At 36.8% G+C, this 17,897-nt stretch overlaps 1 protein-coding gene across 5 annotated transcripts in view; it reads right to left on the bottom strand.

The window, feature by feature from the left end:
* The window catches only part of ADAMTS12 (ADAM metallopeptidase with thrombospondin type 1 motif 12), a 534,583-nt gene that overhangs the window by 352,129 nt on the left and 164,557 nt on the right, over positions 1-17,897 (bottom strand). For 3 of the 5 annotated variants that reach the window (XM_074208421.1, XM_074208422.1, XM_074208424.1), the window contains one exon: positions 3,571-3,745. In XM_074208421.1, coding sequence (XP_074064522.1) covers positions 3,571-3,745 — 175 coding nt within the window. Of the gene's footprint in view, positions 1-3,570; positions 3,746-6,580; positions 6,919-17,897 lie in introns of those variants that run through there. The other 2 variants (XM_074208425.1, XM_074208423.1) reach the window with 2 other exon arrangements.

The following is a 17,897-nucleotide window of genomic DNA, read 5'->3' as shown; positions in this document are numbered from 1 at the left end:
GCTAAGAAATCAAAGATCAAAACCTTCATATATTTTCCTTATGCAGAGAAGATATCTCATTCTCTAGAGTTGCTTTACCATTATGACAGAAAAAATTACTTAAGTTGTTAATACTTTTATTTTGGGGGCCTCAAAGAAGTTAATGAATTTAATCTTGACCTCTCTAATTACAGTAATCTCTTGTTTTCTGATTTTGTGGTGATCCTCACATAAGATGATCCATCTTCCAACACTGTGCATTTTCACTGGCTGCCCTCCATGCCTCGAATTCTCTCTCTCCCCTACTCTGCCACTGGCTTCCCTGACTTCTTTCAAGTCCCAGTTAACTCTCACCTTCTACAGGAAGCCATCACCCTCTTACCTGAGAGTGCTCTGCTCAAAGGAATATAAATTTTGAATGCTGAAACCTGGCAAGATATCTTGGGCTTTCTAGGCTTCAAATCACTCTGACTGCTGCTCATGATTGGTAATCAATAAGCCTAGGACAAGTCTCACTTGCAACTTTGGATCCTGATTGTCTCAGGGTGAATGTAAATAGAAATCGTTTCTGTTTTGGCCAGAAACCCTCCCCTCCCAGATTGTTAGGTTGTTTTTGTTTTTGCTTTTTAAACTAGGTTAAAAAACTCTTTCTTTGACACATTTTTTTCTTACTAGCCTAAAGGGCATTGCTTAAATTAAACTGAGACCTGTTAAAGACCCAGGCTTAAAAAAGTCAAGGTCTGGCACTGCATACAGGGCCATGTCCAGTCATCCTGATTCACATCTGGCCACTGGACCCAGATAGTGACTTTGCACAGCCCCTTCTCACTCAAATCCAATTCACTTGTATGTCATGGCATCACCTCCCTGATGTCATGGTCCTGGTCCTCTTCAAGAACAAATTACAATTTGCTCTCAATGTGAGTGCTTACCCTCTGAGTTCATCTACAATTTGCCCTGTGTATATCTTGTCTGTACAAAGTCACTTGCACATTGTCTCTCCTATTAGACTGTGAGCTTCTTGAAATCAAACACTGTCATTTGACTTTCTTTGCATTCCCAGTGCTTAGCACAGTGTAGATGCAGATGTTTAATGAATACTTATTGAATGACTTTTGCTTTTTCCTAGTTTCCTCACTGTTAGCTAATTTCTCCCTTGCAACTCAAGTTCCTTCTGTCTTATGTATAATAAACTCCTTGTATCATATCCCCTTGGTCTTCATTTGAGACTCAGTATATTACAGAGAAATTGAAAATAAGACACATTAAGATTCATACCTATCTGTGGGACCATGAAATTATCTCAAAATCTTAATTTTAATATCTGCACAAAGGAAATATTCATGCAAATTCTACCTACTCCACCAGACTGATTTGAACAAAATACATATGGAAATGGGAACTTATCCTATAATTTTCATAGCAGTTTCAAAATCTCAACAGACACATGATCAATATCAGTTGGTTTTACACAGATTACTTCCAAAAACTAAGTCCATAATGAAGATAAAAGAAAGTGTCACTGAAACTACTCTGATATCATCAGATGAATGCCCTGTGTGTGGCACAATGTAGCTTGGACACCATGGTATGGATGCAAAGTAAAATTAATAAGGAAGGTATCAACAATAATTAAGCCCTAATATAGTGGTAACCAGAACTGCCATCTAATTTTTTTTCAATTTTCCTTCATATGATCACAACTCATCAAAATACAGCATTTCTAGTTTTGCCACACATTTTTCCTCACAAAATTTTATTACTGTGTAATAAATAATCTCCTTTACACAGAAGGGAAGTTGAGGTTCAGAAAAGGGAAATCAGTTGCTCATAGTCACACAGATGAGTCTTAGAACTAATCTTCAAATCCAAGTGTCCTGTGGTAGAGGAAATATTAGAGAAATATGTTCTATAATTAATCTGTTCTTCTGTGCTAACCATGTCACATAGTTAACCTTATTTAATCTTTTTTTTTAGTGGGTCTTACATTAACATTGAGCCTCATCCCATTGTTCAAAGTTATCTCACAGAAACTACCCATAGGCTATCCATACCTCCATTCCTTGTTCAAAATTTTCTTACAGAAACTCAGTTATCTTACCAAAAAGGGGGCTGGGAGGGGTGGCTAGGTAGCGCAGTGGATAGAGCACCGACCCTGGAGTCAGGAGTACCCTAGTTCAAATCCGAGCTCAAACACTTAATAATTACCTGGCTGTGTGGCCTTGGACAAGTCACTTAACCCCATTGACTTGGAAAAAAATCTAAAAAAGGGGGGAGGGGCTTGGGGCTCCCATCTAGCGTATCTTGCTGACAGCCTCAGAGACTTCCTCCATTCCCCCCAAGGGGGGAACACCTGAATCCACTCCTTAGTCCCTCCCTAGCATCACCCTAACCTCTTTTCCAGTACATACACTTGCCCTTCACCCCTATATAAATCTAGCATTTCCTTTGCCAATTGCTGATTAAGCCCCATTGCAATCACCATGTAACTGTCCCTAATTTCTCTCCCCTGCATAAATCCTGACCTTTTCCCTTGCTAGCTGTTCAACACCTCAGGGGCTCAGCCCAATTATAATCACTTTGCAACTGTCCTTAGTTTCCCTCTTTATGCTTCTCCCTCTGGTTGCTTATTCCCTTCTGCTAATCATCCAATTGTTGTAATTGTAAGTAATTACTTTACCAAATTCCCATTACTATTTAATCCCTTTACTTTGTTACCTTTATAGAATACATTTTTTCATCCCTAAACACTTCTGGATCAAGAGACAGTCTTTCATAGATTCATTCATACATATCTCAAACATGAGGCTAGATCACCTCAAATTTCTCTTTCATCCCAAAATGTCAAATCCAGTCCTCTCTTAACTAACTTATGCCATATATATTGCCAAATATTTATCTAGTCTAGTGATTCTCAAACTTTTTGGTCCCAAGACACTTTTACACTCTTAAGAATACCGAGGTCTCCTAAAGAACTTTTTTTTATGGAGGTTATGTCTATCAATATTTACCATGTTAGAAATTTAAATGCATGAATATTATGATGAAAATAATTTTACTCATGTAGACTCCCTGAAAAGATCTTGGGGACCCCCAAGGCTCTGTAGTCTATACTTTGAGCCACAGAGCTAGTCCTTTGAGCCACAGATCTGGTCTATACATATTGATATAAAAAGCTGCCTGATCAAATAAAAGCCAAAGGTTTTGTATTTATGACAATAAAAAACAATCAAAATGTCTTTTATACCTAATATCTCTCTTAAAATATTTCTTTACTTCTTTAAAAAATAATTCACCATTCTAATTAATAGTATCACTTGCCATTATGTTCAGAGAGTGTTTAAAGTTCTTTGTTTCTCATTTCAAAAAGAAACTTTAGCAACAAACAAGTGAGGCAATTTAAACAAAACAAATTATGACAAGACCTGAAAATAAAAACCAGTTTCCCGCATGAAGAAGAGGCTATATAAGCAGGACGGTACAATGAAGGCCATTTGGGAAAAAAACACCTTCATTCCTAAAGACCATACTTTCAACACTTACTTCCCAACTACTCCTCTGAAATGATAGAAAAGAACAAGGTTCCCATACCGTTTAATCCACAAGCAGATTTCTTTTGTTCTGGAGATCCCCAACTCTTCCTCAGAGAATCTGGGTGTACTTGTCTCTTGTAAATGATATGTGGGTGATGCTTTCCTTCATCCAATGAATGCATTTTGACAGGTTCAATGAAATAGTCTCCATGTGGCAGGCGGAAAAATCCAGTCTAAAAATATATTCAATAAGAGAATTGATTTGGATCAACTTCTTGCAAATAAAAGGAAAATTAAGAGAAAACAAAATTCTGTATATGTTGCTACTTGCTGAAGGCCAGTATTCAGCTCAAACATCCAGTTCTTCCTCTATATGCATCTAAAGGCTGCCCAGCATTGATACCAGACACCCAGGAAGATCCCTTAGTAGTGACTTAAAGATTTGCACAAATGACATTACCTCCTGATGACTTCAGCACTTTCTGACCTGCCCCTGGGTACATTACTCAACCAACAGCTGTTCCAAGTACTCTATTTGAATTTCCTGCCATCTTATCCGAACCTGATGCTTCATCTGCTTGGAATTCAAGCAAAGCTATCTTGATTGGTGAGTGAGTAACAAGGTGGCCCCCAAATTAACTTCATAAGCCCTTCAGCTATTGACCCTGGGTATTTTGCGACCAGCTCTTCTGACACAAGAATATACTCTCTCTCGTCATCCCACCCCAGCTTTCTACCTCTTTCTTTTGTCACAGTGATCAAATCCATGCTTCCCAAAAGGGCTTATCAAATAACTTATATGTGGATAGAAGCACAATTCCTAGACTCCCAAGACCAATACTCTTGGTCACCATTTCCACTATACTTGTTGAATGCCAACTAAAATCACTAACACAAGGCAAAGTTCCCCACACATAGAAAGTCAGCACTTAATAAATGCTTTTTCATTCATTTATTGATTCACTCTCTTTTCATTCATTCATTCATTTCCCCAAAACCCACATATCATTGACCTACGTTATACAACAACAGGGAAGACTAAGAAATAATCATGTGTTATAAGAAGCAAGAATTACCACAGCATGACCAAGGGATTCTCATAGCTAGGCCTGTTCCTATTCCATCTTGAAATAAGATCAACTTCTGGCTCTCTACAGGTCACTCCTGCACAGTTCCAGAACCCATGACCATAACACAGCTGGGGGAATTTCAGAGATGGAATGGGTGATCAATGTTCTTTAGTCTAATTTCATCATTTTATACTCAAGGAAATTGAGAAACAGAGGTTAAATGATTTGTCCAAGAATTTGAACTAAGTTTTTCTGCCCCCAAATTCTGTGTACTGCACTATGCTGCCATGGGCCATCCACTACACCATTTTTGCCCTCTGGGAATCTCACTCTCCCATTTAGAATAGAATATCTGTAAGAAAGAAGCATTTTGATGGATTGTACTAATGGGCTCCTCTGATATGAGTCTAATACTTACATTCACACATACCATTAATCCCTTTCCACAATGCTTTCATTTGGGTTGACAATTCCAAAATAGTTTTTGACTTGGAATCAGTATATTTGTATCTCTGAGACCAACTGATAGACCTTGAATAGCAAGAGATAACTAACTCACTGTTAATCTATGGAAAACCCCAAGAATGCCCTGCTATATATGATTAGTATTCTGATACATAGCATCATGGCTATAAAGATGATCCAAACAATTAGTGAATTAAAAATAAGAAAGAAGACCCTGAAAGAGGGGGTTTTTGTTGCTAGAGATAACTGAATTTGATATTTCACAATAGCTTAAGGGAGTCAATTCTGAAATTTTCTTTTACTTTTTGTTTTTGGTCACTTTTGTGTCTCAGTCTCTGAGGAACTCCCAATATGGAAACTATACCCAATATTGCAAAGTAAAAAAATGTCTGTAAAATTGTCCAAGTGATTTGCCTGGGGCACAAAATTTTAAGTAACTTGTCAACAGCTAAATAGAAATAAATATCAAAAAGTAGGGCTTGGAGGCGGCTAGGTGGCATAGTGGATAAAGCACTGGCCCTGGAGTCAGGAGTACCTGGGTTCAAATTCCAGTCTCAGACACTTAATAATTATCTAGCCGTGTGACCTTGGGCAAGCCACTTAACCCTGTTTGCCTTGCAAAAACCTAAAAAAAAAGTAGGGCTTGAATCTAGATTTTCTTGACTCCAAAATCAACCTTCTCTACAAAATTACTTATTTAGGTGGGAATCATAAATTCATAACTAGTTTCATACCTTAATCATTGATATTCCTCAATTTCTATTGAATTACAAATCATATAAGTATAAAAGGACCACAGCAAACCAACTGACCCAGGGTTGCAGTCATCCTGGCATAGGACACTATGGCTTAACTATAGGAAACTAGGGTTTAGAGCTATAAAGAATCTTAGTTATCATCTAGTCTAGAGGTGTTAAAAAGGCCTCCAAAACCAGATTAAAATGTAATTGGGAAATTCTTAATAAAATAAATAAAAATATAATGGATTAAGATAATATCCACATAGAGTTTTCTAAGCCAATGCAGATCATAGGGATCCTTTTGTATGTTTTAGTATGCCCCTCTTTCTATCTGAATTTTGAACCAATGATCAAATCCCACTATATCACTTTTATAGAAAAAGAAACCAAGACTCCAAGAGTTTGTCATAAAAGGGAGCAGATGACAAAGTTGGCATTCAAACCATGTTTATTTAAAATTCTAAATCCAGCTCTTCTGCCTGTTCATTGTCATTTGCTCTGTCATTACTTTTCCTTGAAGACAGATCCTGTCACAGGAAGAGCCAAGGCATTAAAACAGCTGGAAACAACTCCTTATAGCTCAGGATTTAGTTCCATTTCTTTAATTAAACAAGCAGAGCAAAGAAGAAGCTTGGTTCTGATAAGGATTGTTAGAATATATTTTTTGCTCTGTAGTAATAAAATAGGTCTCCCACTAGGGCCAGGGATTCTGTAAACTTTGTGTGATTTTTATCAATTGACTATCACTTTTCTAAGGGAGGCAAATGGGGCAGCTGAGGTGCAGTGGACTGACCTGGAATCAAGAAGACCTGATTTACAATCCAATCTCAGTCACTTACAAGCTGTGTGGTCCTGGGGAAGTCACTTCTTTGCCTCAGTTCATCTGTAAAATGAGCTGGAGAAGGAAATGGCAAACCACTTCAGTGTCTCTGCCAAAAAATGGGGTCATGAAAAATTGAATGTGACTGAAATGACTGAAGAACAACAACAAAAGGGAAGTAACAGAAGAACATTCATATAACAATGAGGTTTTAATGTATTTTCTTAACCCAAGCTATGGCTCCAAGTTGTGCAGAGGGAGATGGGGCTCCGACCCAAGCCTTTATTATTACTTTTTTTTTCAGAATCCTTGGAAGGTGCTGCTATTTTCCCAGGTGTTCATTTTTTATTTGCATTCTTCTACCCATACATTGTCAATTACTTGACTTGTTTCTATATTATTCTGCTAGTAGAGGTAGCAGGAGACCAAATATTCCCAAGGAATCCATCTACAAATTTAAGTAAATTGCCCCTCAGCTACAGTCATCCTCGATAAGTAAGATTTTCCATATGCCCAAAGTCATCAGCAGGATGCCATAGTAATGGCTAAAAACTTGATCCCTCTATGACAAGAACAAGGAGGGAGATTGATAAGCAGAGACAGCCAGGTCAGGTAATGATAAAGCTTTTTAGCTCTTTCTACCATGAAGCCCACAGATCTTTTCTCAGGAAAATGAGTTCATGTGCATAAAACACAGAAGATTACAAAGACCTGTAATACTGAAATACATTTGTCAAAATATTTTTTCAATGTTCATAGATCTAACCATTAAGAACCACTTCACTGTGGGTATGCCAAGAGAAAAAAGAAAGGGTTCATAAGATGATTCTGGATTTCTTCTACTTTGTCAGATTCTATTTCTTAAAAGCATCAAAATCATTTGAGTTTTTCCATGTAGATCACATGAGCTTGCACAGCACATACATGCACAGCTTCTCATACTCACATGTATACATCTGACAGCCATGTTAATTAGAATATATAGCTCTCATTTCCTTTAATCTAGCAAAAGTCAGATTGTTCTAAAAGGAAGGGTCTGAGGTTTGCTTTTTCAAAGCAAAAAGATTGCTCCTTGATCTTTCCTTATCCCTTCCTCTTCCTCTATTAAATAGAAAGCTACAGTAGTTCATTTATAACTGCTGTTCAATAAATCAAATTAATCTGTGTAATGCCTGCAATAGGCTAGGTACTGTACTAAGTGTTGGGGAGACAAAAATTAAAATTAATCTCTTTCTGCCCTCAAAAAGCTTACTCTCTGTGGGGAGAGAAAACATGGATACATAGAAGTACATATGATGGATGGAGGGAGAGAGAGAGAGAGAGAAACAGACAGATAAATAGGCAGACAGACAGATAGATTATTTGGAGAAGAAGGATTAGCAGTTGGAGAATCAAGATAGGTCACATGCAGGGAGTGACATCTGAGCTGAATGTTAAAAGAACACTTGGGATTCTAAGAGATTGGGACAGGAATGAAATACATTTGACCCATGGTGGAACTACTTGTGCAAAGGCACAGAGATAGATAATGGAACATTCAAGGTAAGGTTCACACAAAAGGACATGCTTTGTCAGAAAGGGTAGTTTGGTAGTAATGTATAGGCAGCCAGGTGATGTAGTGGATAAAGGCCAAATCTGAAGTCAGGAAGACTTGAGTTCAAATCCTGCCTCAGAACACTTACTAGCTGTGTGACTCTGGATAAGGGTAGTAAAATAAAAACTCTTTAAAATAACTGGTGTTTTCCAATGTATGTATATCACCTGTGACTAGCATCTACTAGTTCTTTAGCAAAGGATTTGTGAATGTATTGAATTGAAGATCTGGACACTGAAAGCTATACCAAGATCAATAGGATCCCTGTTTCCCATTGACTAACTTCACTGCCCTAACATGCTGACTTTGCCTTGTAGGAGAAGAACTAAATTGAGAGTAAACAAAAATCTAACTGCCCATTTCTTTAGGGGGTTGCCATTGGTTGCAATATGCCTCCAAGACCTATGTTGGAAAGGGAGGCTGGAGAGAGAGCTAGAACTCAAACCAGAAGGAAGCCAAATGTGCATACAGTATAATCCTCCAAACTCTTCCACTAGATTTCTTTACCCAGTGATATTCTGTCAGTGCTACCTCTCCAAGCTAAGCATCTTGGTGCCCCAGACTTTCTTCCCCATAAAACTCACTGTCTTTTGGAAGAATCCTGTATTCATTCAGACTAAAGCAAACATGGTGATTAGACTTAATTTTCTCCTTTTCCATGCATCACCATATTTTAATAGGAAACAAAAATCTTAAATTAATGAGCTGCTAATGGTAGAAGTTTATATGAGTCAATAATAAGAAAAGTAAACACAATGCACTTTAAATTTTGCAAAGTGATTCACAAATATTATCTTATTTTAATCTTCATAACAACCTGGGAGACTAGTGCTATTATTATCATTTTATAGATGAAGATACTGAGGCAGACAGAGGTGAAGTAATTTGGTCAGGAATGTACAGTTAATAAGTGTCTAAGGTAAGATTCTAGTCTTTCTGATTCCAGATCCAATGCTCTATTCATCCTGCCACTTATCTACTACATCAGACTATGTAAAAACACTCTTAACCTTAAAACTGATTCTGGTAGTGGGTATTAGACAGTAGTTAATAGTATGATATAGTGTAAACACTAGATTTGGGGTGATGACTTATGAATCTCAGCTGTCTGTTCCCCTACTAAAGAGGTCATTTAACCTTTCTGGAGTTCTGTTTCTTTACCTGTAAAGTAAAAAGATTGAATCAGATGATGAGCATTCTAGATCTGAATTCTTTAATTCTTTGTTTTTTTGTTGTTTGTTTGGTTTTTTTTTAGGTTTTTGCAAGACAATGGAGTTAAGTGGCTTGCCCAAGGCTACATGGCTAGGTAATTATTAAGTGTCTGAGGCTGGATTTGAACTCAGGTACTGCTGACTCCAGGGCCATGCTCTATCCACTGTGCCACATAGCCACCTCTGAATTCTTTAATTCTATAGAAGATTTCTCCTGAACAGATTTCCTGAATTTCAGCCAGGGCTCAATCCCATTAAACTTTTTTGCTTCTGTTGTTGAGAAGTTGAAAACAGGTATTCAAAGACAGGATAGTCACAGGTTCCCCCACCCCACCACCCCTTAACACACTCTTAGCTTGTAAGAACTTGCTCTTAAAAAAAATCAACCAGACTAATCTATCTGAAATGAAACTCTAGTTCTCTAATTATAATTTAGGGTCCCAGGGGAAACTGAAAACATCTTATAAGCAGAGATTCCAGAAACTTTCTAAAAACCAGTTTTCCTAGAATCATCAAGCTGGGGGACCCTCAAAAGTCTATCTAACCTATGATTTTCTTCACCTTCAGTGAAGAGTATGCACAATTAATGCCAAAAGATAAAGGAGAATGCATATTCTTTGTACATTCAGTCAGGAGGAGCTTCTGCTGCCTCTACTGGGAGCATATCCCAAAGTCCCAATTGGCACTAGCAAGAAATTCTTCCTTGGAAGTAAATCTCTCAGTTTGTAGCTTTAAACTAATCCCTTCCTTAAGTATTCTTATTCCCAATGTTTAACAGAAATCTGGTTCACTGTTATGCTAATAACATTATTATGTTATGCTAATAAAATTAACAGTAAAATTTAAGTTAATTAAATTAACATTTTGTTAACTGAAAGGTTGTTATATTTTTCTGTCAGAGTTTTAGATTTCATAGAAGCCCAACAGAGTGGAGAGTTAGGAGACCCAAATTTTAGCATTCATTCTGCCACTAAACCTACTGTGTGACCACAAACAAGTCACTTAATTATGGATCTCCATATCCTAAATTCTAAATGACAGGGCTGTGCTATTTAACTTCATATAATCCTGCTATCTTAAAATTCTAGGATTCTAAGCCTTACAATGTCTACTCCTGGAAATGATTAACTTATACTTAGACAAAGTTTTGTTTTGTTCAGTCATTTCAGCCATATGGAATTTTTCATGACCCTATTTGAGGTTTTCTTGGCAAAGACACTGAAGTGTTTTGTCATTTCCTTCTCCAGTTCATTTTACAGAGGAGGAAACTGAGGCAAACATGTTAAGGAACTTTCCCAGGGTCACACAGCTAATAAGTGGCTGAGGCTAGATTTTACCTCAGAAAGACAAGCCTTCCTGATTCCAGACTTGGTGCTCTAGCCAACCATCCCATATTAATATTTTATATTTTACTAAGTACCTCCACAATATGCTTATTTCCATTTTATAGGTGAAAAGACTATAGTTAAATGAAGCTAAGTCCCTCATCCAAAGTCATTCAGCTAGTCAATAGCAGAATTGATACTCCGATAAACGTCATCTGAGTGAATCATATCACACAGTAGTCTATCTACCACTACTTCTCTACCTTTGCTTTATTTATACTATAATACTATAATGACAAATAGTGGATAGAAAGCCAATCTTGGAATCAAACTTTACCTCTTTACATCCTAACTGTGGGACCCTGAGCAAGTCACTCAACTTCTCAGTTCCTCAGGGGACTCTTTAAACTAGAAATTGCTAAGTAGCAGCAATTGTACATTGATGGAGGGTGTTTTCTTATTGAGAATTCCATTTAATAGGAAAAATATGAATCCAAGCAAGAAAAGGAAAACGACCTCTTTACAAGTTTCCTATTCAATAAAAACATTAATTAGGAAGTAGACAGGGAACATGATTTAACTACCAAATCAAGAACCAAATATTTATTAAGCATCTACAATATATCTAGGTCTGTGCTAGAAATGCTATAAAATACTGAAGAAGAATGATGGATACCAAAGAGTATGACTTCTTAGTTTTACTTATGAGGAAAGTGAGGCACAAAAAAATTTATGTAGCTTGCCTAAGGTCACATAGCGATTGCGACTACATCTGAAGTGGGAGGAATCGAGGTTTTATTGAACCTTAGTCCATCAGACTAACCACAACACCATGCTGCCTCTCAAAAACTATCAAGTGATAAAGATGGGATTCAAAATTGTGGATTTCCTGTCTCCAGTTACATCACACAAATTACAACAAAATACAAAGACTTGTTTCCATAAAAACTTGACTTTCAAGTGGGTAAGACTGTTCCATCTGCATCCATTTCCTAGCAGCAATCAGATTAAACAAAAGAGTCTTTACCATGCACCAAACATCAACCAAATAAGAGTCTTTCTTCTACATCCCTTAAACCTACCATTTTATTCCTTTCCTTGTTTATTATGGGTCTCCCTTATCAGAAATATTCTTTCCCCACATCCCTCAACCATCCTTTAATCCTGCCTCAGGCACTCACTAGCTGTGTGTGTCCCTGGACAAGCCACAACCTCTCATGTCTGTTTCCTCATCTATAAAAGCAGAAGGATAACTGTATCTACATCACAAGATTGTTGAAAGCATTCATTGAATTAGTATATACATAAAATATATTATATATATATATATATATCCTATTAACATATATAGTGTTTTGTAATCTGAAAGTGCTACATAATAGCTATTATTATCATCACTCATATTCTACTCATCCTTAAATATTCAACTTATGTTGCCTCAAGCCCTGCAGGCTACTGTCTCTTAATTCTGATCTACAGTCTTTAGAATTGTGATTTTACAATTTATCATTTAATTATACTTACCTTGACACTGTTTGCAAATGTTTTGGACACAGTAGCCTCATTTGTCCAAGGATATTACAATCTCCTTGAAGGCAAGTACCAAAATACATATTTCTTGTTTCCCTTATAACCCTAAGCATCAAACATAAATCAACAAGCATTTTTTAAGCATCAGTTATATTCGGGACACTATGCTAGTAGTTAGGTATGCAAAGACAAAAATGAAACAGTCCCTGCCCTCAAACAGTTCACATTTATCAAAGAAAACTCTATGTTCACATAGAAGTAAAATGAAGGCTTATCTGGACAAGCCTTATCTAGGAGCCCTGGAGTATGTCCAGATGGCTTAACATGGAGACTTCTTTATCTACAAACACAAAAGTGGAGGTAACCTCACTGTATTGCCTGCCTGAATCTTTAAAGATGGCAAAACTGAGCCAGTCTCTCTTTTTTCTGCTTCTCTCTTTTCAACAACTCTTATCCATTGCCTCCAGAGGATGAAAATCCTAGTTACCCCAAAGCAGAGGGGAAATGAAGTGAATGGGTGTGCAAGAAGTTTTTTTTACCTGCTCCCTATCTCTCCTCATTTGTTGCATTGAGAAAAATGGGCCTGCAGATATTTTTTTTCTGTTCTTTATAGTCTGATCTGGCCTCAATTCTAGGTGTGGAGGTGATTTCTGCAGGACTTGGATGAATTTTGAACCAAGGGGACCAGGTGGGGTAATACCAGGCTGGCAAGCCAGGGTGCCTAATTACCTGAGCCCTGGTTGAGGTTTGGACTTGGATCTAGGAACGTGCTCCAAAAAAATAGAACTAGGCTATGAACTTAATAAACTTTCCATCCCCAGAGCCTGAGATGGCACAAGTTTGAGAGAAGGATTATGCCTCCCAAATGTTGGGAGAAAAAATTTGTGTATTTGTGCTAATCTTTTTAAAAATTTTATATATATTTTTTTCTAATTACATATAAAAACAATTTTTAACATTTGTCTTTAAAAATGTTAAGTGAAGGGGTGGCTAGGTGGCACAGTGGATAGACAGCATCAGCCCTGGAGTCAGGTGTACCTGAGTTCAAATGCTACCTCAGACACAATAATTATCTAGCTGTGTGGCCTTGGGCAAGCCACTTAACCCCATTGCCTTGCAAAAAAAAAAAAAACCCTAAAAAAATTTTTTAAAAAAATGTTTGAGTGTCAAATTCTCTTCCCCCTTGCTTTCCTGTCTTTTTCTCCTCCTTTCTGCTTGAGAAGAAAAGGAATTTGATATGAATTATATATGTGCAGTCAAGCAAAACATTTGGAAAGGGGTAGGGCTGTGTTGTGACAGAAACCACCTCCAAAAAAAATCCTAGAAAAAATAAAATTTCAAAAAGTGTACTTCCAGTGTAACCAAGATCAAAAGAAATGTAGTAAACTGGGAAACAATCTTTACAATAGTATTTCTGACAACGGACTCATTTCTAAAATATACAGAGAACTTAGTCAAATTTGAAAAAAAAAAACACAAGCCATTCCCCAATTGACAAATGGTCAAAGGATATGCAAAGGCAATTTACAGACTAGGAAATCAAAGCCATCCATAGTCATATGAAAAATTGCGCTACATCACTACTTATTAGAGAAATGCAAATTAAAGCATCTCTGAGGTACCACCTCACACCTCTCAGACTGGCCAATATAACCAGAAAGGACAATGATCAATGTTGAAAAGGATGTGGGAAATCTGGGACACTAATATATTGTTGGTGGAGCTGTGAACTCATCCAGCCTTTCTGGAGAGCAATTTGGAATTATGCCCAAAGGGCAACAAAAATGTGCATACCCTTTGATCCAGCAATACCACTACTGGGTCTATACCCTGAAGAGATCATGAAAAAGGGTAAAAACATCACTTGTACAAAAATATTCATAGCAGCTCTGTTTGCAGTGGCAAAGAATTGGAAATCAAGGGAAAATCCATCAATTGGGGAAAGGCTTAATAAACTGTGGTATATGTATGTGATAGAACACTATTGTTCTATTAGAAACCAGGAGGGATGGGAATTCAGGGAAACCTGGGAGGATTTACATAAACTGATGCTGAGTGAGATGAGCAGAACCAGAATAATATTATACACCCTAATAGCAATATGGGGGTGATGATCAATCTTAATGGACTTAATGGACTCACTCCAACAGTGCAACAATCAGGAACAATTTTGGAGTGTATGTGGTGGAGAATACCATCTGTATCCAGAGAAATAATTGTGGAGTTTGAACAAAGACCACAGACTATTATCTTTAATTTAAAAAAAAAACTATTATGTTATTATATAATGTTGCTATTTCTTATACTTCATTTTTTTCCTTAAGGATATGATTTCTTTCTTATTACATTCAACTTAGATCAATTCATACCATGGAAACAATGTAAAGACTAACAGAATGTCTTTTGTGGGGGGTGGGAAGTGAGATTAAGATAAAAATTGTAAAATTCAAAATAAATAATTAAATTACTTTTTTAAAAAAGTGTACTTTGATCTGTATTCAGACTCCATCAATTCTTTTGTGGCTATCTTTGGAGCAAATAACCCGTTGTAAAAGAAAATTCAATTATTTGTGCCTTATATGGACCTAGGGTGCAGAGCATCTTACTACACTCTCTATATTTCCCTAAATTCCCTTGAGGTAACCCCATGGATAGGGTCTGGTTCCATTTATAGAGAGCCCAGATGCCTCCAGTCTCCTGAGGGTGCCAGACAACCCTAAGGGAAAAGTGAAATTTTATATTCCTCCTCTTACAGACAATGAGGACCATGTTAGTCATTTTTAAATAAGTACATGCAAAAATATTTTAAAAGAAGATATAAGGTAAAAGATAAGGTAATTCCAAGAGGGAAAATACTAACTTCTGGGGGTGATCACACAGGACTCATATAGATAATGAAATATGATTTGATCTTTGAAAGGATTCTAAGAGGCAATAGAAATGAGAAAGGACTTTTGCAAGCCTTTTCAATGACCTAAAAATGGGAAGAGCAAAGAAAGTTATAGGTGCCAAGTACATCTTTGTGATTGATGTAAGATCAATGGGGGTGAAGGAGGACTCCTTTCTTCAATATTTTCTGCTCCCTGACTTCTCAACTCCACTTCTAGAGTGATACTCCTAAAGCTGGAATAAGACCTACAGATCTGATCATGTCCCTTCTCTACTAAAGAACCTTCAGCTCCCTAGAAGCAAAATCCTCTTTCTGGCATTTCAAATCCATAATTTGGCTACAACCTATCCTGCCACACTGATTCTTCATTATTCCCCTTCACTGATCTATTTGATGTTCTCTTTACAGGAAATTCCAGAGCAGAAACTATCCCCAGATGACTGAAATGTTCTCCCTCGCCATCGATACCATCTTAGAATCCTTGGATCCTCATCAAGGGTCAGCTCAAGGACTATGAAGAGGCTCCTACTTCCAATCACTGTGCCCTTTTCCCCCTACCACTTTCCAGTGATTTTTCATTCATTATAAATTTATAGAAATGCTGATCAAGAGAAAGTCTCATCAATTACATTAATCCCCCCCTCAAAAATTGCAAATCTCATATAAGAGCATGGATAAATTGTTCAAGATGAAAATGTGTGGATTTGTTCTTCAGTTGTGTGCTCTTTTTGTGATCCATTTCTTCATTACAACTTTTAATTAATTTCATTTTTATTTTGGTTTTTGCAAGGCAGAGGGGTTAAGTGGCTTGCCCAAGGTCACACAACTAGGTATTTATTAAGTGACTGGGGCCAGATTTGAACTCAGGTTCTTTTAACTCCAGGCCTGGCACTCTATCCACCATGCCTCGTTGCTGTCCCAAGGTACTGGGGCAAAGAACAGAAAAGAGATTCCCTATTGACTGCATATTGACTTACAAAACCAAAAAATTAACATTATGTCATATTCTATTTTTTTTATTTTGCTAAACATTTCCCAATTACATTTTAACCTGATTGGACTTCTTGTGGCCCTTGAGATTTCATCTTTGACTCAGTGAACTTTTAGCACTTCCAAGTATCTCAATGATTTCCTACTACCCAATTCACATATGCATCCATTCTCCCAAAGCATATATCTCTTTCTGCTAGTCACATCCTGATTTAATGTTCAATTCTAATGGAGGTATATCTGGTACACATTAAATCATATTAGCCTTGTTTCCAGGATATTTTGATGGAAGGATGAAAGGGATTGCTCCTAGAGGTCACCATAGTAACTCTTTTCTATATAGAAACTAGGACAATATCCCATAAAATTAGGTTAATAGTCAATGCATTTGGGTTGATAATATTGTTTATATCAAAATTGGCAAAATAAGACAAAAAGGGGATGATGATGAATGAGAACAATCTGTACTGGCCCTACTGCAAGGCTTTTGTCCTTCATACACCACCATCTTTTATAATTTATTTCCAGAGAGGTATTTTATATTGAGGGCCACTGATTGGCAAGAGGGAAAAATGAATTGAAAACCACACACAGAAAAAAGCAGTTTAATGTAGACTTCTATATGTTAAGAAATAGAAATATGTTATATAATTTAACTTAACTGTTTTCTAAATAAAAACAATAAACTTCATCCAATAAATAAAGCATATAAAACATTTTATTTGTGTTCTGTATGATGACTAGGTCTGGATGAAAAGAACATTTGGGGAAGGGAGAAGGAAGTGATGGAAAAGGGGGAGAAGAAATAAAGAAAGGAATAAAATGAGAATGGAAGCAAAGAAGGTGGAGGAGAGAAAAGGACACACTTTTCCTTTGAAGACAAAACATTCAGAATTGTTCTCTGAATATCATATCCTATCTCCTAACAGCAGACTTTTGAACTAGCTGTTCTACATAACAAGAATTCTAATTCCTCTTCATCTTTGCATCTTAAAAATCCATGTGTCTCTCTCTTCAAAACTAGAATTCAGTAAGGGCCAACTAAAAGAGTTAAACATCTTAGATTATCATCCAGTGATTCCTTTATCCTGTGCTTTACAAGTATAGTTAGAAAAGACAGCTAATCAAAATTTTAAATTCAAATTTCCTAGTTTTGGTCATTTATGTCCAAACTTTGTCACTCCTTGAAGGTTTATGCATGAATTGATAGAAATATTACTATATCGAACATCAATTTAAAAGAATCACTTATTTGAAACACTTGATATAGAATGAAGAGCCCATGACTATGAAAAGCAAGAGCCAACTGCAGCCTTCCCCTGCCATCTTCTAGAAAATATGTGCCTTAAGCTGAAGTCTTCCTATGAGGCAGGTGCTATAATTGTCCTCATTGTACAAATGAGGAAACTGAGGTTGAAAATTAAGTAATTTGTCCAAAGTTATACAACTAGTAAGTTTATGAGGGAGGATTTGAATTAGTCTTATGGAAATGGCAGTCCACTCCAGTGTCTTTGCCAAGAAAACCCCCAAAGAGGTCAAGAAGAGTCAAACACAACTAAAACAAAGTAAGTATTTAATCTAAATTCAGTGATCTTACCAATTAGTCATTTCAGAAATGCCATTTCCCCTTTTCCCCTTCAATTCTCCCAGTTAGTGATATTGTTCTCCCCATGGTGACTACTACAAAATGACTATTGTGACCCCTTCAACCTTCCTGACCACCCTGGAACTTGAGTTCACTTTAGCTCTG

Source organism: Macrotis lagotis, chromosome X (assembly GCF_037893015.1).
Source record: "Macrotis lagotis isolate mMagLag1 chromosome X, bilby.v1.9.chrom.fasta, whole genome shotgun sequence".
Lineage (NCBI taxonomy): Eukaryota > Metazoa > Chordata > Mammalia > Peramelemorphia > Peramelidae > Macrotis > Macrotis lagotis.
The sequence above is the reverse complement of the archived record's forward strand: the minus strand, read 5'-3'. Positions and strand labels throughout refer to the sequence as shown.